Source organism: Delphinus delphis, chromosome 14, assembly GCF_949987515.2.
Source record: "Delphinus delphis chromosome 14, mDelDel1.2, whole genome shotgun sequence".
In the NCBI taxonomy this organism is placed as follows: Eukaryota; Metazoa; Chordata; class Mammalia; order Artiodactyla; family Delphinidae; genus Delphinus; species Delphinus delphis.
In genome coordinates, this window is record NC_082696.1 from 27,009,267 (window position 1) to 27,028,849 (window position 19,583).

At 37.5% G+C, this 19,583-nt stretch overlaps 1 protein-coding gene across 4 annotated transcripts in view; it reads left to right on the forward strand.

The window, feature by feature from the left end:
- Positions 1 to 8,184: 8,184 nt before the first annotated feature.
- The window catches only part of BCLAF1 (BCL2 associated transcription factor 1), a 29,724-nt gene continuing 18,325 nt past the window's right edge, over positions 8,185 to 19,583 (forward strand). For 2 of the 4 annotated variants that reach the window (XM_060029919.1, XM_060029921.1), the window contains exons 1-4: positions 8,186 to 8,339; positions 14,588 to 14,691; positions 16,453 to 16,566; positions 17,424 to 18,335. In XM_060029919.1, the coding sequence (XP_059885902.1) occupies positions 16,463 to 16,566; positions 17,424 to 18,335 (1,016 nt within the window). In that variant the 5' untranslated portion in view covers positions 8,186 to 8,339; positions 14,588 to 14,691; positions 16,453 to 16,462. Of the gene's footprint in view, positions 8,340 to 8,370; positions 8,853 to 14,587; positions 14,692 to 16,452; positions 16,567 to 17,423; positions 18,336 to 19,583 lie in introns of those variants that run through there. The other 2 variants (XR_009521919.1, XM_060029920.1) reach the window with 2 other exon arrangements.

Below are 19,583 nucleotides of genomic sequence, written 5' to 3' on the forward strand. Positions count from 1 at the left end.
AAAACTGAGACTATATACAGTCAGTTCTGCTGTAATGAAACATACCTGTTCATAAGAATTCATGTGCTAGGGCACAGAAATAAACCCACACACGTATAGTCAGTTAATCTATGACAAAGGAGGCAAGAATATACAATGGAGAAAAGACAGTGTCTTTAGCAAGTGGTGTTGGGAAAGCTGGACAGCCTTATGTAAATCAATGAAGTTAGAATACTCCCTCACACCATGCACAAAAGTAAACTCAAAATGGCTTAAAGACTTAAATATAAGACATGACACCATAAAACTCCTAGAAGAGAACATAGGCAAAACATGCTCTGACATAAATCATAGCATTGTTTTCTTAGGTCAGTCTCCCAAGGCAAAATAAATAAAAGCAAAAATAAATAAATGGGACCTAATCAAACTTATATGATTTTGCACGACAAAGGAAACCATAAACAGAGTGAAAAGACAACCTACCGACTGACTGGGAGAAAATATTCGCAAATGATGTAGCTGACAAAGGATTAATTTCCAAAATACACAAACAGCTCAGACAACTCAATATCAAAAAACCTAATAACCCAATCAAAAAATGGGTAGAAGACCGAAACACATTCCTCCAAAGACAGATGGCCAACAGGCACATGAAAATATGCTCAACATTGCTAAATACCAGAGAACTGCAAATCAATCACACCAGTCAGAATGGCCATCATCAGAAAGTCTACAAACAAATGCTGGAGAGGGTGTGGAGAAAAGGGAACCCTTCTGCACTGTTGGTGGGAATGTAAATTGATACAGCCACTATGGAGAACAGTATGGAGGTTCCTTTAAAAACTAAAAATAGAATTACTCTATGATCCAGAAATCCCACTCCTGTGCATATATCCGGAAAAGATGAAAACTCTAATAAGAAGAGATACATGCACCCCAATGTTCATAGCAGCACTATTTACAATAGCCAAGACAGAGAAGCAACCTAGTGTCCATCAACAGATAAATGGATACAGATGTGGTGTGAATATATATATATATATATATATGCATATATACAATATAATATTACTCAGCCATAGAAAAGAATGAAATATTGCCATTTGCTGCAACACAGATGGACCTAGAGTTTATCATACTAAGTGAAGTAAGTCAGACAGAAAGACAAATATCATACGATATCAGTTACATGTGGAATCTAAAATATGACACAGATGAACTTATTACAAAACAGAAACAGACTCACAGCATAGAAAACAATCTTATGGCTACCAAAGGGGAAGAGGGGGAGGAATAAATTAGGAGTTTGGGATTAACAGATACATACTACTATTTATAAAATAGATAAGCAACAAGGACCTAATGTGTAGCACAGGGAACTATATTCAATATCCTGTAACAACCTATAATGGAAAAGAATCTGAAAAAGAACGCATATATATATGTATAACTGAATTACTTTGCTGTAGATCTGAAACTAACACAACATTGTAAATCAATTATACTACAATAAAATAATTAAAAAAAAATAAATGTGCTAGGCAAAATCACAATAAAAACCACCAGGCTTTTGGGAAAAATAGGTTTGGGGTATAATACTCAAAAACTTCATCAGTTACACATGAAAAAAAAATAGGAACCCAACAAATATGGTAGCAGACTTTTACACATGTTAAGTGGTTAAGAAATACATAAATACTAAAATAAAATAATATTTTATCTTAAAAATACCTGAAGTTTACTTGTAGAGATGGGTATCAGGAGGGTTGTGAGTTGTTGTCAAGTGGTAGAAGGAGAGTAATCTGAAATCAGAAGGAAAGATGTAACATGAACGGAGGATGAGTGTGAGTTGAAGTAGCTGGTAGGTGTTGGAGGTGTTTGTATGTTTCAGTATTCCAACCCAGTTCAGTTCAGTGGGGTGTAGTTACTGCATTCATGTAGTAATTCCTGCAGACAAGATTGCACATAAGCATATTCTGTCCTTGTCTTTTTGACCTCACACACTTGAAGCACTTGCTTCCCTTGGTCTGGTAGTCAGTCTCCTAGATGGTCCCCAATGATCTTCACCTCTTGGTATTTACACCTTCGTGTAGTTTACTTTCATACTGTACCAGGGATTGGTCTGGGTGACCAATAAAATACAGTAGAGTGATGGTGTCCCACTTCTGAGATTAGCTTATAAAACACTGCAGCTTCTGTCTTGGGCTCCCCTTTCTTCTGTCATTAACTCGGGGGGAAGCCAGATATAGTATGGGGACACTCAGGGATCCTATAGAGAGGTCCATGTGATGAGGAACTGAGGTCTCCTGCCTACATCCACATGAGTGATCGTGGAGTGAATCTCCAGACTTCAAATGACTACAGTCTCAGCTGACAGCTTGACTGCAACTACATTAGAGACCCTAAGCCAGACCCATCCAGATAACCCCTCCCAGATTCCTGACCCACAGCCACTGTGAAATAGTACCTGTTGTTTAAAGCTGTTAAATTTTGTTATGCAGAGAACTAATACACTTGATTTCATTTATTTCGTACCTCCCTGGCTGGTCTTTCTCTATCTCCTTACTGGTTCCTCCTCCTCTTTTAACAAATCTATAACGGTTGAAATCCTTTGGGATTCAGTCCTGGGTCATCTCTTGTCTCTCTATATCTGTCATACTATGATATTAAGTATCATCTTTGTGCTTTATCTCTGAGCTGGAATTCTCCTTTGAACTACAGACCCACATATTCGACTTCGTATCTTGCCTCTCTACTTGGACGTTTCACAGACATCTTAAACCTAACATATTAAAAATGGAATTCCTAATTTCCTTTCTTTCTCCCAAACTGTTCATTCTTTCCTTCCCTATCATTCTCTCCAATCTTCCCAATTATTATAACGGTATCAAAATCCAGTTAATTAAGGCCCAAACCTAGATAGCAACACTAATTCCTCTTTGTCTAAACTCCTAATCCAATAAAGCAGCAAGATCTGTCCATCCGTTTCCAAAATAGATTTACAATTATTTACATTTTCCTTTTCTCACAATGATCATTGTTACCTCACCTAAACTACTAAAACAGCCTCCTAACTGGTCTCCCTGCCCACTGTCAATCCATTTCTCAGAGATAGCAGCTTGAATGATCTTTTTCAAATAAATCATGTCATACCTCTGATTACAATCTTTCGATAACTTTCTACTGCAGTTGGAATGAAATCCAAACCACTTATGTAGTTTACAGGCTTTGCATGACCTGCACTTATCTATTTACCCTCATCTTGAACCACCTTCCTCCTGATTCATTATGCTCAGTACCATTTTTTCCATTCCAGAAACATAAGGAGATCTTTTCTGCTCCAGGTATTTTGCACAGGTCAGTTTCTCTAACTGGAATATTCTTCCTCCTATTTTTCCTACTCCTTATCTTTTAGTTCTTCTCTTAAATCTTGTCTCCTCACGAGGACTTTCCTGATGAAGCATCCTCTCTGAAGTAAGTCTCCCTCTCATATTCTCTGCCACTTCCTTACCAGTATCAGACCTTGTATTATGTCTGTTTCCGTGTGTTCTGTCTGTCCCACTTATTAGATTGGCAGCCTCCTGGAGAGCAGTGTCAATGTTAGTCTTTGTCACCACTCTGTCCCAAGTACCTGGCTCAGTGTCTGTACACTGCACATACTTCATTTTCGTGTGTTAAATGAATGGATGAATGAATGAATGAATCAATAAGCATGTGGTGAAATCCCACCAATTCTTTAAAAGCTAGGCCTTCCCTCTTTCACCACTGGCACTTCTCCCATGAAGCTATCCATTTGTTTCCTTTGTTTAGAGAGTTATACCCTATCTCTGCTAGATTTTGAGTTCCAACAGAGAAGAAGCAACGATGTCTTATTCCCATGATATCTGGACGATTATAGGTACTCAATAAATCAGTGGTTCTCAGATTTCAATGTGTGCGCCTGCCCTCACAGATTCTGCCTTAGTAAGTGTGAACTGAAATTCAGTGTGTGTCATGGTTTATTTTTAAAATAAGCAACCCAGGTTATTTTTGTATCACACTTTGAGAAAAAAATGGTACTGCCTGTCAATATCTGTGGTGACTCCTCTACACCAGGCTTAATTTTTAGTTCTCATAAGCAATGAGGGTGAACTTTCAACACCCCAAGAAGTCTGGAGAGCAAAGGGTTATTGTCCCCCTCCCCCAATGTAATATTTCCCCATTTTTGCATATCACCATATTTTTTGAGCCCTCTATGTAGTTTTAGCCCTCTGCTTGTGATGTCAATTGATTTTTTTTTAATTGTATGTGTAGAACTGAGAATTTAGACCTTTTAGGGAACAGACACAGAAATATTTGTCTGCAGTTGTGTAGACAACTGCTTTAAAAGAAGGAGATGCTCTGCTCCTCTTATAGCCTCTCTTAAGGGAGAAATGATTTTTGGTGACGAATCTAATCATAATTCCATTACCACATTTTAAGTAGACTTTCCTCTCTGCTCTTTAGTAGTTACATTAAATAGCCAGTTGGCATAATTTTGGGGCAAAGATTTCTTATGAAAACTTTGAAAGTATTACATATTCCATTTGTTGCAATAATCTTTGTGAGGAAGATGCACGTTAATCTTGGTGGGACTTACGAACAATGGTTACCAGTTGCACTTTGATATTTTAATTATCTTTCAAAATGGAGAAATGAATATTAAGGAACAATACTGTAATAAATAATTCTTGAATAAATAATTTTTGTAATTTTAAATCTTGGGGGAAAACAAAAAACTTTCACATTCTTAGTAGGCAAAAGAGGATAGAAAGAGTGGGGGATGGAAAACCCAGTCAACTTGTGTTTACCAGTAGGAAGTGAAATAGATTAGGCAAGGGGAAACATTTATTTCAATAGTACAAATAGGGAAAACTGCCAGACCATTCGGAAAAATGTCTTCATAAACAGAAACTGACTCTACTCAAAGTATGCAATTGAGGATTCTTGTTTGTGAGCAACAGAAACCAACTCTGGTTAACTCACTCAGAAAAGAAATTTACTGAAAGATATCAGATAGCTCAAAGTACAATGCACATTTTACCACAACTAAAGAAAAAAAAAAAGGAATGAATGCAAATCCTTGGGAAGGATAGGAACAGAGGAGGCAGCAGAAACGATAGCCAACCCCCTCCCCACTGCCCGCCCCCAGTCTTAATGGAACCTCTGTTGGCCCCATTTCCTCTTTTGCCTGCTTCTCACTACTACTGTTGGGTTAGCAACGTCACTATTCTCAGGGAGTTAGGAGACAGGGACTCCAAATCCCCCCTCAACTTTAATTTCCCCAAATAAGAAAACAGTTCCAATATTGTTCAGCCTAAAAGCACAAACAAAATAAAACAAGCAAAACTAGTAGAATGAGGGAGTTTGCCTTAGTGGTCTAGCCTTCCAACCCCATTTTCATTCCTATCTTCTTTGTCCTTTTCAGACATCATGTCTTTTCCTGTTCTCCCTTTCAATTATCTTAAACAAAACAAACCAAAACCAAAACCCTAAGGAAAGAGTTTTATAAATACATTTGTGGTAAATTGTCAATGACTTATAAGTTAAAATTAGTTTACTAATTTATTAGATGTAAAATATTTCAGTATTCCTTTTGTATGCATTTATCTTATTTTTAAGTGACCTTTTATTTACTAATTGCTTTTAATTAATTAGTTTATTTTGGCTGTGTTGGGTTTTAGTTGTGGCATGCAGGATCTTTCGTTGCACTGTGGGATCTTCGCTGTGGTGCGTGGGCTTCTCTATAGTTGCGGAATGGAGGTTTTCTCTCTAGTTGTGGCATAAGGGTTCCAGAGCGCGTGGGTTCTGTAGTTTGAAGCACGCGAGCTCAGTAGTCGTGGTGCGGGGGCTTAGTTGACTGGAGGCATGTGGGATCTTAGTTCCCCTACAGGGATAGAACCTGCATCCACTGTATTGGAAGGTGGATTCTTTACCACAGGACCACCAGGGAAGGCCTGCATTTATCTTATTAATAAGGTTAGTCATTTGTTTACAATTTATATTTCTTCTTGGAACAATTTTCTATTTTTATTCAATGTCTTTTTGTTAAATGGGCTCTTGATTTTCCCCGTATGTTTCTCTCCACATTATTTGTATTTTCAACAGGAAACAAGAGAATGGAACAAAGAATGCAACTGTAATAGTGGAATTTCAGGTTTTGAAAGTAAAAGAAGACAATACAGTGAAGTACATAAAACATGATCTAAATTCAAGATCCTCTAATTTTGGAGGTTGGTAAAAGCAAGTATCTCAAATCAAATGGATTTAATTCAAGGGAAGCCTGGACTGCTTTTTATTGAATTCTTCAGGTATTCAGTAACACCTGTATCTTGGTATAGAACTGATCTTTTTTCTTTTGATTTCGAAATACCTGATATTAATTTGGAATGAAGATTCTGTTATAGAAAATGTATTTGAAGACGCTAAAGCAGAGAGCTGAAACAATTCTCACACCACTAGCGGTTGAGACGTACCTCTAGGTATTTTGAGGTATTTACTATTTACTAAATTTAGAAAGTTTTTATGTTTACTGTAAGTGCAGTAAAATTTACACACACCAGATACAGAGGAATTTTCGGTAGATTTTACTTGAGAGAAGGTGAGTATAAACCAATTTGCAGTCATTATTGTAATGACAAGAATACCGCTAAAGTGTTCCAATGTGTCTTGTCTCCTTTGTTATTACCTCAGGTTATTTGAAAGCACAGTTATACTACCTCACATTGAAAGGTGACTTCATTTTCAATGCATTTGCAATAGAATTGCAGAAAAAGGCTTAAGATAATATCCGAGCTTGCAAAGCACTGCTGTCAGATTTTTGTGTATTTTGAAAAAATGGATAAGGGCTTTTAGCCCTAAGGGGTCCACCCTCCCCCTCCTTTACCTGCAGAATAGTAGAGTTTTGTATTAAGCCATCAATGGTTAGGTTTACTTTTTTTTCCCTTTTAATATAGTTTATCCATTCAACATATATTTACTGAGCACCTACTAAATGCTTGGGACTTATCAGTGCACCACATAGGCCAAAGATTACTGTTTCCACATTCTGATGGTGGTGATGGGGTGAGGGGCAGGCTGTACAACAAGAGAAAACTGAGAATACATCCCATGAAAATCACGTATTTTTTCCAATTGAGCTGGTATATTGGATTGTGAGGAGAGAACCCCCTAAGTACAGTGTTAAATTCACAACTAGGGCCCAATACTGGACTACATTTAACTGACCGAAGACTGGTTGCTAATTACAACTTTGAAATCCTTTAAGGCAGTTTACGTGCCCAAAGAACAAAGTTATAACGATTTTAGGCCCAAAGGAAGTAAGTGCAGCAAAGTATTAATAGGAAACGTGCTATATGGCTCCTGCTGAAATTCTATCCAAATCAAATGTGGCTTGCCTATTTATAACCTGATTTATATTTTTGGCAGATTAGACTGTGTTTCTCGGCCGGCACAACTGATCGTTAAGCTTCGTGCTCTGCTTTATTTTCATGCTCATGCCAACGTCCCTAGGTTCCGAAGTGGTAACGCTTCAATCACGTCCGAGAAAAAGCAGCATCCTCTGACGCTAAACAGCCAAGAAGCCTAAGCCGCTTCGGAGCACTGCGGCGTGAACTCCGCTACGCGCGGTAGACTTGGTGTGACGCCACTCAAAAAAGGGACTTAGATCGTGGCCATTTTTCTCCTTTCTAAGTGCGTCTGACATATTTTCTATCAAAGCAAAAGCAGCACTTCCTGGTTTCCAGTTGGCGTCGGAGAACTCGGCGCTTCCTGGCGTAGAGACGCAGTGTGCGAACAGAGCAGCCCCTTGCCTCCGCGTCTTTTCCTCAGTGTGAGATTATCCTTTTGCTTCTGGCCTGGTCTGAGTTGGCGCCACAGAAAGCATGGACCAGACGAACAAAAAGTGGGGGCGACAGAAAAGTCCGGAGGGTTCCCTCAACGCAAGGCAGAGAGGTCAGCGTACCCAACTGTGAGGACCATCGACCTCAGGGCCGAGCGACAAGACCCCGCCCACTGTCTACCGCCACCCTGGCGGAGGCGGCTGCTAAAGGCCGGAAGGCGGGGCCGCCAGATCATCGCGCGAGACCAGCCACGCGACTTCCCAGAAATCCTCGGGAAACATCTTTTTAACGGCCAGGGAGCCGGTTTAGGGCGGAGGGGGTGGGCGGGGCCTGCCCATATATTTAGCGGCACCGGAGGCCACGCCCCAAATCGGAAGTGACGGAGAGGAGGTAGCGCGTCGAAGATACCTCTATGGTTTTCCTCCCGTGCTTGAGTCGGGAAATGGCCGCGGTGTAGTTACGAGGAAGATAAGTCCCGGGAACCGTGCTCCGGCGTGTCAGGTAGGCCTTGCGTTGCATTCAAATCATTCAAAGGGCAGTGTATGTCGAGGAAGAATGAATATTGTTGAACCTTTTGTTGGTAGTGGCGGGTTGGCGGCGACAGGAGAACCCAGGAGACCTTGCGCCGTTATTTATGCGTTTCCCGGTCAGCTTCCCTCAGGTTTTCGAGGCACTACGGCCCGAAAAGGTGGGGGTGGGGTGAGCAGCGAGAACGGTGTGCGCGCGCGCGCGCGCACGCGGCTCCGAGCCTGGCTCGATACCCACAGACCGCGCGGCCTTCTCATGCGCTTGCGCAGATCTCTCTCTTAATCCCTTCCCCCATTTCCTCAGCCCGGACCTCTGCTCGCGCCCGACTGAACGCTCGCCTCGCGCACGCGCGCTTCCTCCTCCCTCCCTTCGCCGCCTACGGCCCCTGAGGCGGCCCGAGGTACAACTTGTGTTCGCTTCTCGCCACCTTTCTTCCCGGCCTTTGGGGCTTTGATAGGATCACTGACGTGCAGCGAAGTGCTTTGGGTAGGTTAGCTAACCCCTTTCCGCGTCGTTTGAACTCCTTTTCCCCGGCTTCACGCTCCCAGTCGGTTTACGCCTTATTTTGGTTACCTCACTTTGTCTTAGGATCCTGTTCCGCTCTTCAGACCCCGGCATCGCCTCCGGGGTTGCGGGAAAATTGTCTTCGGGGCTAATCTAATCGGGCCCCCCGGTAACTCTGCTTTGAAGCGAAAGTGCACTTTTGACTGTAGGAGTTGGTGCCTAATCACGGTTTCCTAGTTTGGGCAGCGGGCCTTAGTCGATGGATCTAAGAACGGCCCCGCCACCCCCGGGCCTAAAGGGCAGTTGTGTAGTACACGCGAAGCCACGTCCTTTTTGCGAGAGTTTCAGCCCCTTGTACCTCGTTAGAAATGTTGTAGCCGTGGTTGGTACAGTTGGTGGTATACATGGAGCGGAGTGGTGAGTTGAGGTTAAGGACTTTGCCCTCATTTTATTTAAGTCCGTAGTTGGCTTTATTTACTTTTAAGGTTTATCTTGTCAGAATCAATTAGCAGTACTGGCAGCTACTTTTCGATGTCAAAATTTTTTTTTTTTATAAATCATTTTGAATTGAAAAAACTGAGACTAAAGTTGGAGGCAGATATGACCAGAAATGATGTACAGAGATTAGCTGCTTCAACTTGTATCTTTTTGCAGCAGCGCCTTTAAAATTTTTTTGGTATTAAAAAGCAAAACAAAATTTCTTATCTCTCAATGTGAATTTTCCTTCCGATTGGACTGTAGCTGGGAAGAAGGATTGGGCTGCAGGTCAGACAATAAAGAACCTTTACAGAGGAAAAACCCCTACCAGTTTATTTGCATTATTATGTGATCCTAGCCAATTTAGGGTAGGTAATCGAATCGAAGATTTGTGTGTCTGAAATAACTCACTTTAGGTGAACAACCTAAAGCCTGTTTACTGATGGCAGTTAGCTTTTTTTTTTTTAAATACCACACTTTCACTGATACATTGTGGTAAACATTGAAATCCCTCTTGATTCAGATAATTAAAATGGTGGCAAAGGAAATTTTTTAGGCAGAGCTGATTCTTGACTTGGAAGAACAATAGTATTTTAGTACTTGGAAATAGACCTGTAAAAACTTGTCACTTGGTAGGCTCAGGTCTAGTTGAGTTTATTGAATGACTTAATGTGGGCAGCTAGCTGTACTAGATTAACTATGTGAGTCATGACTTAACAGAAACGAAGAAAGTCTTTTCAGTTCTACATAGAGCTTTGGATTGGGAGTTTCCAGAAGCTACATTCGAAATCATTAGTTGACTACTAGCTGAATTCTCCTGTGTAACTTACAGTGATTTATTAAATAACAAGAAGTAGGTAAGGGAATCAAGAAGTCCAACTTATATCTCTGGGTAGTAAGTGTAAATGTTGTTTATAGTTGTAGGTTAGGAATTTGTTCATTTTTCAACTCCAGTTTCTTAAACAGTGGTCATCAGTATTACGTCGGAGTCTTAAATATTTAATGTTTTATTTGTCCTCAGGGCTGGGAAAGAAACAGTCTACAAACATTAATGTAGTAATAATACAGGCCTACATTTGTGTATTATTTTGGAATTTTCAAACACTTTAATTTTACTTGATCCAGTATTTGTCCTTATACTAGGTGGAGGCCAAAAAAGGTAGAAAACTTTTTAGGGCTACATGAACCAGGGATTGGCACACCCTGGTCTAGAATGAAGGTATTCTTTCTTTTTCTCAGTTCTGTGCGCTTTTTTCTTTCTTTTTTTTTTTAAAGCAGGCTGACAAGGAGCTGGACAAAGAACTAAAAATTTGCAGCTAAACCTATCATTTTTTAAAGCTTTTACTTGTGGAAATTTTCAAGCACAAAGTAGAATAGTGAACTGTTTGTTATCTAGGTTAAGTAATTATCAGCATTTACCAATTTTAATATTTGTTTTTTTCTGTTTTTTTAAAATTTTTATTTTATATTGGCATATAGGTGATTAACAGTGTTGTGTTTCAGGTGTACAGCAAAGTGATTCAGTTATACATATACATATACCCATTCTTCAAATTCATTTCTTCTGGAGTGTTTTAAAGCAAAATTACTTTTTTGTAATGCTGGTTAATGCCATATCAAAAATATCAAACTTAAATATAGTAATCATTTGAAGCAGAATTAATAAACTGCAGTTAAGACTGTCACAGACCAGGTTTACCAATAATGATAGTTAACATTTGAATGCATACCATGTGCCAAACTTTAAGTTGCTTACATTTATTAGTTCAGTTTGTTAATTTTAAACCTATGAGTAAGTATCGTAATTAACCTTATTTTATAAATGTGGAAACTGAAGCTGGAAGAGATTAAGGTAATTTGTCCAGTGTTGGACAGCTAGTTAATGGTCAAGCCAGAATTTTGAACCTAGTCAGTTGGAGTAAGAGTCATGGGATATTAATTTTAGGATTATTGAAGATGTGAATAGCAATAATTTGTTTACAAAATCTGGAGCCCAGATTCCCTGAGTATGATCAAATTAAGACAGCTCAAGTATGCTTCATAGGGTAACCTAAAGAATCTCTTCTGGAGGAGCTTCAACTTGTGTATTTTGTTGAGCCCAGTTGTCTTTGCTCTTTCCATCACTTGTGTTCTAGCTGATCATTATGTTATTATTATTATTCCATAAATGATATGCTCTGTTAAGATATTTAAGAACTTTATTTATTTTTGGACCTGCTGCCTGGCTTGAGGGATCTCAGTTCCCTGACGAGGGATTGAGCTGGGCCACATCAGTGAAAGCCCAGAATCCTAACCACTAGGCCACCAGGGAACTCTCTTTAAGAACTTTATTTAAAAAAATAAAGCCTGACTCATTCTCTTGTGTTCTTCACTGGTTGGTGAATCATTTGGATAAAGGTGCATGAAGCACTTTATTCTCTATCTCTTTTTACAGTGTGTTAGTAAGTGATCTTGTTTAGAATAGAGGGAAGATTGATTTGACATTTTGAATTATATATGTAGGTTATGGCCACATCAGGCACCTGTCAGGGTATCGGAGAGAGCACAGGAGATCTTGGTCAAGTTCTGGATTAACTTTTTACAGTCTGTGACCATGGGCAGCCTAAAAGGGCAAACAAATCTCCTGTTTTTGCCCCCAAATTTGCACTTCTTCCAGATACTTGAGCCCAAAACTTAGAATTTAGGAGCACCATTGATTTTTTGTTTTCTTTTTTTTCAATTCCCTGTGCTTCATACCACTAACAATCTGTGAGCAAGTACTGTTGACTCTATGTACTTCCAAACCAGATTCTGGATTTGCTTCTTTTTTCTTTCTTTATTGCTACCACTTTATCCAGGCAACCATTATATTGAACTTCAACCTTCTAGTTTGTCTCCAAGTTCTTCTTTCCAAGTTGTTCATGCTCTACCCAGCAGCCATCTTAAATCATATGGTGTGACTTCCCTGATCAGGCTTTCCAGGGCTTTCCCATTACAGTTAGAATAAAATCTAGACTCTTTACTCTGGCCTACTTACTAGATGCTATTTGATTGGCTCCTTTCCTGTCTCTCCTGTTTTATCTTATACCCTCTCCTTGATCAACCTTCTTACTGGTCTTTTGTCCTGAATTTGCTACATTTGTGTCCTTTGCCTAGAATGCTTTTCTTTTCTTGGGTCTTTGCAATGTTCCTTGTCTTTAGCTTAACTGTTACCTCTTTAAACACGGTTCAAGGACCCACCGTAGTAGTCCTGCTCTTCGCCTCTTGACATATTACTTTTTTGTTTTCTCTCTTCCCCTAGCTTGAACATAAGCTCCAAGAGAGTAGGGAACTTAATGTCTCACTTAAAGTGTTATATTTCCTACACTAGAATAGTTGTGCCTGGCTTGTGATAGGCACCTTTGTTGTAAATTCATATGAATTCTGAAAGCTTAAATTCATCTGAAAGATGGGGTTAAATATGTAGTTTCTAAGATTATGAGGATTAAATCAGGTGATTTTATTTAAAGTCACCTAGCACAGTTCTGGGCACATGGTTGGTAGTTAAATTTGCTGTAATTTGTTGATTTCTGTTCTTCTTTAGTTGTTTTTGGGAGGGCAGGGACCTTTTACAGTTATGTCTCCCATAATATTTAGCACAGTGCTTTGTACATAGATTTCATTTAAAAAAAAATGGAGCAGATTACAGTCTTTGTACTATCTTAAATATTAATATATTATTAAATGTTAAATATAATTTACATTATATATTATTAAGTATATTGTGTGACATTTTATATATGATCATTGAGTTCTTGGTATGGATACTTGAGAATGTATTCATAGATTGTGAACAAGAATGTATGTCTCATCTACTAGTCTAACAGCCTACAGCCCCTCCTTCCTCACTGCTATTTCTAGTGTATATTTTCTTGGAACTTCAGAAAATCATCACTTGGAGTAAAGAGAGATTTGGCAGTTGGTTCTTCTCTGGATATATAGAAATTAAAATTAGCCTTTTAGAATTGTTTGGGGGAAGAGTTAGCTAAAATGAGCCTTGTATCACTTCCAGCAGTGAATCAGTAGTATTGGACTTCTAGGTCAGCATAAAGTTTCATAACAACGCACCAATTTAGATGATGAGAGCTTGGGGGATTTGATATTTTTAAAACTAAACATGCAAGGACTTTAGAAATCTTTTTGTTTCTGTATCCATGACCTTTTGTTTTTGCTAATTTTTATTTTGGTGTATTTCCCTTAATTGCTAAGTTTCTGAAAGCTCAGATCTCTTAATCCCCTCAGCTGTAGGGCCATGGGTATTTAGGGGACATATTCTTGATTTACCAGTTTAATTTTAATTTCTTCTACTTTGTATTTTCATTGTTATTACATTTTTCATTGGATTGATAACTTGGTAAGATTCACAGATTTTCATATTAATGTTTTTTTTCATTCAAGCTGGTTTATGAATTCCTTGAGTATAGGCATGTACAATGTTAATTGTTTAGTTTCTGCTCCCCTAGTGTTTTTTGACTGTTCTTTGCACATAATTGATAATCACTGAATGTTATTCATTAGGCTAAGTTTTTCAGTAAATACTGAAACTGCTTAATAGTCTGTGCAGAATTTAAATTTATTTGCATAGTAATGGTAAATTAGGAAGAGCATTGGCTTCCAATAGATACTTGTTTCATCTACTGGCTGTTCTTTTATTGGAACATCTGTACATGTATCAAAATGCTTTTAGGGACAAAATTAGAATTACTGTGATGGCTGTTACACGAATTTAAAAAAACAGCTTCAAATGAAACTAAACTGTATGAAAGGAAGTGACCAGGAGAGAATAAGGTAAATAGCAGAGCACTAAAATAAACTCATATTGTACTTAAGTTACGAACTGTAGCGTTATGAATACTAACTATAGATACACGACATGTTTTGGTATACCAAGATGGCCACTTATGCCAGCCACTTTGGAATTTTCTGATAGGATGACAGCATAGCTTCTGTTTTCTAAAGCCCAAATTGCTAAAATTAGAATTCAGGTGTTTGAATTAAAGGTGCTTCAGTTTCATAATGCACTGCTTGATTGAAACAAAAAAAGTTAAGTTCCTTTAAGCTTTTGTGGTTAAAAATTTATTTCCTTAATCAGTTTTCCATTCCCTGAAATATTTAGTGCCTTTATTAAGAGTTTTTTATAGCAGTGTTGAGTGTGATGCCTTGTAAACAGTGGATTTTTAATTTACCATAATTCAAATTCATATTTTTTTTATCTTTGCTAGGAGTTTGAATTTAGAATTTAATTTCTCAGAACATTCTCTCCAAGAAGAATTTTACAGTATCTCAAAGACTTCACTTGATTGCTTGATCCTGCATAAAACCCAAGGTAAATAATATCCTTTATTCTAGTTTTCAGTTTTGGCTTATTTAAGAAAATGTGACTTCTGAACTCATGATTTAGACTGATTAAAAGTGATGTGGTCTGAAACTCTTGGGGGCTTTCTGGTGGCTTGTATGAAGTAAGCCAGATTTTAAAAGATAGTTTTAAGGAAAAGATTGTCTATCTCTTCTGCTTCTAGGTTGTGTGCCTGCTTCTACTTCTATAAACACATCTGCTTAAAGACTCAGAACACACAAAGTTATTTAAAAATAAAACAAGACAAAATAACTCTGCTTATTTAACTACCTTCCTTTATGCATGCAAGAGGAGGTCTGTAACTTAGCTTTTTTCCCCTTATGTGGGTGTTAAGGTAATTAAAATTGATTGCTTATTATGTGCTAAGCATTGTATTAAGTATATTACATGTATCAACTTGTTTAATCCTCACTATAACTCTGAGGAGAGTACTGTCTTTATGTATTTCCTAAGTTACTTGGAATTAAGAGTGAGAGAAGACAAAGCTGGTATTTGTCTCTTTGAAGATAGATATGTTTTGTTTTAAAATAAATACTTGACACCCCTTGAATTTGTCATTTATGTGGTTTTTTGGTGAGGAAGTATGCAGACATCATTGTCTCCTCTATAATTCAGCTCATCTTAGTACTTTCAAATAGTATTTCATAATACTGAGCAAAGTCTAGGTAGGTCAAATAAGTGCCCTAAAACATTTTGGTAGTAGGAGAAATGGTTTAAATATATGGCAATTGCAGGCTATTAAGAAAGTTTAATGAGTTGTTTTTTATGGAAAAAATTACTTATTTTGTATAAGTTAGTGGAAATTTGGAAATAGTGTAGCAGGAATAAAGTTGGGAGGCATATGTATATGTTTAATTTTGTGAAGAGTAGATCTTATAAATCATTTAGTCCTGTTACTGATTTCTGTGAGGTCTGATTATTGTATTAGATACTAGGTAGTGTTTAGAAAAGTTACAATACTGGTGCCCAAGTTCTCTTTTTCGTGTAGTTCCAAATTATCTCTTTCTTGCAGCAATCTCTTCAGTTTATTCATCTTTTATCCTTTTTCATCTTCTCACCAGAAGGCTACAGGGTGAACCTAGGCATTGTCACATAAGTCCATTTTTATTCTGCAGTCATGAGTATTGAAAGCAGAACCATGGCTCCAGCTGTTCAGACTTAGTGACCTTTATTCTACTAGGAGACTATCCATCACCATTCCAAGCAGTATTGTATACATGGAGTGGTCAATTTAGTCCCATTTCAAGGCCATAAAGCACTTATGATGGCAGTCGGGTAGGTTTATTCTGTATTTTTTAGTATTGCGCCACTTGTACTTTCTTTTTTTCAGGTTCGTTATCTGTAATACTCTGATGTTATTTATCTTTTTTACAGGAGAGGTAGGCATTTGTATTGGGCATGGAATAACATCTAACATGCTGCTGTAGTCTGATATCATTGCTCTTTCTGGCTTCTGCAGCTGCTGCCTTTTTGGATTGAGGCACATAGGTGGGGCAGTCCATAGAAATCTTCTGTTGTGTCTTCACTATACAGTACCTGTCATGTAGGTGAAAATACAGTTTTAGTTAGGGATAATTGACTGTCTTAGTACTCATATGAATAATGATGAGTAATATCCTTTGAGAAACTTACGTCTTGTAAATTCAGTTTGTATCCGAAAATAAGTTAAATAATTGAAACATTTTCACTTGTATTGTGATTTTAACCTTTTTCACTCTCTCATTTGACTAGGAGAAAAGAAATGGGTCGCTCCAATTCTAGATCACACTCTTCAAGATCAAAGTCTAGATCACAGTCTAGTTCACGATCAAGATCAAGATCACACTCTAGAAAGAAGAGATACAGGTGAATTACTGTGCTTTTAATTCCTTAAATAATGATAATAATCATATCAGCTAATACTTATGAAGTGCTTACACAGAGTGCTACATTCATTAACATGTTTTATTCTCAAAGAACCCTGTGAATGGATCTATTGTTATCCTTGTTTTAGAGTTAGTTCACTGGGGGTCTTGGAATGTATTTCCTGCAGATAAGCGGGAACTGCTGTAATGTTAAGAGATGAATTGGATAATGTAAGAATTATTTGACAGTAAGCAGTCTTTGCATACTGTTTCATAGTTTCTCATTTCTGACTCTGAGGTCTCAATAGGTTTATTGTTTAAAAATTATAAACTCTGGTTGTCTTTCTTTAAGTAGTAATACATACTTAACATAGAAAATAGAGACCACAAGTTGAAAATAAAAGTGACCATAATTTCATTATGAATTAATACTTGTTTATGATTTTCCTGTACTATTTTTCTAGGCCTAAGTTTTTATTATGCATGCATTTAGCCAATGGTATTTCACTGGTGAATATTCTTCCATGGCATTACATTTTCTTTTAACACTATCACTTTAAGTGCCTGCATAAAGGTACTGTAATTTGTTAGTGTGTCCTGTTGTTGGTTGTCAATTTTTTCCCCTGTTTTCTGTGCCTTCATTCCTAAGCCCTTTATTTTCTCAATATTTACCTTAGAATTGAGATTTTCTTCATTGAAAACAGTAAACTTTTACTTTTGTATAAATGAGGGCTTTTTAAAAAATAATACATTTTTGGCTTTGACACTTTATTTACGTGTTATATTCAACCAGAAGTATTTGGGATGGTAGGATGTAATAGTTTATTTTTCTTGGATTGATATTTATTTCATTTTTAGTTCTAGGTCTCGTTCCAGGACATATTCAAGATCTCGTAGTAGAGATCGCATGTATTCTAGAGATTATCGCCGAGATTACAGAAATAATAGAGGAATGAGACGACCTTATGGGTACAGAGGAAGGGGTAGAGGGTATTATCAAGGAGGAGGAGGTAGATATCATCGAGGTGGATATAGACCTGTTTGGAATAGAAGACACTCCAGGAGTCCTAGACGAGGTCGTTCACGTTCCAGGAGTCCAAAAAGAAGATCCGTTTCTTCTCAAAGATCCCGAAGCAGATCTCGCCGGTCATATAGATCATCTAGGTCTCCAAGATCATCCTCTTCTCGTTCTTCGTCCCCGTATAGCAAGTCTCCTGTCTCTAAAAGACGAGGGTCTCAGGAAAAACAAACCAAAAAAGCTGAAGGGGAGCCCCAAGAAGAGAGTCCTTTGAAAAACAAGTCACAGGAGGAACCGAAAGATACATTTGAACATGACCCATCTGAATCTATTGATGAGTTTAATAAATCATCAGCCACATCTGGTGATATTTGGCCTGGCCTTTCAGCATATGATAATAGTCCCAGATCACCCCATAGTCCTTCACCAATTGCTACACCACCTAGTCAGAGTTCATCTTGCTCTGATGCCCCCATGCTCAGTACAGTACACTCTGCAAAAAACACCCCCTCTCAGCATTCACATTCCATTCAGCATAGTCCTGAAAGGTCTGGGTCTGGTTCTGTTGGAAATGGATCTAGTAGATACAGTCCTTCTCAGAATAGTCCAATTCATCACATCCCTTCACGAAGAAGCCCTGCAAAGACAATCACACCACAGAATGCTCCAAGAGATGAGGCTAGGGGACGTTCCTCATTTTATCCTGATGGTGGGGATCAGGAAACTGCAAAGACAGGAAAATTCTTAAAAAGGTAAGAACTAAGAGAATTTAGATTATAATATTAATACTTCTGATCTTTGAATTCTTTTTGGATTTTAAGGCTAAAAATTGCATTGTGATGTGTATTTAGCTATTTTTACTCTTGACTTCCTTCTTTATAAGATAATTCCAAGTTGGTTTTATTCGTATCTTGTTAACTTTGGAAGTGAAGTATTCTAATAAATGTTTATGAAGCTAATTCATATTCCTCCTTTTCATTTTATCCATTTTTAGTCAGTCCAGAATTGAGAGTATAAATGAGAAATTGAGTAGCATAAAGCATAACTAATGGTTAACATGTTGTAAAAACAGTAAAAACAATATAACTAATGGTTAACATGTTGTAAAAACAGATTAATTTTATAAGTGTTAGCTTATTTTGTACTCTTCACCATTATAAAGTGACCTACATAAATAATGCAATTATATTACATGTTCTTGTGTGGTATTATAAACAGTCCAGCTACCAGTTTTTAACGAATGTGCCTGACTGTAGAAAAGATAATAAATGGTATTTCTTACTCAAGTAAACATTTCAGAGAGATACTTGGTTTGAATTCTAATTTCAAGCATTGCTAAAGGTTACTAAAAAGCTTAATGAAAATGGGTTGCTAAGGTAGTGTGATTGACTTACAAGTGAGGGAATACTGCAAGCATGCTATTTATGATTTAGTGCTATACAATCTAAAATTAATTTTCTTAGTGGACTGATACATAGTTTCTACTTAATGTTGCCAGAAAGCATCATTTTCTACTGCAAAGTATATATGAACTATTTTGTGGTCTAGATAGACTATTAAATATCTAATATTAATTACCTTGAAGTCCACTTTTTTGAACTCTTATTTATATTAGATAAGTGAAATAGTCTGAGATTTTGAGTATAATCATAAGTAGAATTTTAGTAGATAAGTATATTGTTTATTAGTGGTTTTTAGCCTCAGAAATTAAGCTGTGTTGTATGTTCTAGAATCTCTGGAAATTTGGATTTGTTAGTGCAGAATTGTGGACTATAAATAGAACAGGTTTTTGAGATGGCTTTACTTTTTTTAAACTTTAGGAAGTCTAATGTGTAAATTTATTTAAAAACAGTACATAAGCTGTATGGATGCTTTTAATGCTTTTTAAAAGTGGAATCTGAAAAAGCACTTTTCAGTAGGGTTTTTTCCTCTTATTACTGGTCCTGTGATATTGGGAAGCACAATTAAGTATGCAAGTGATCTGCAATGAATGCAATCCA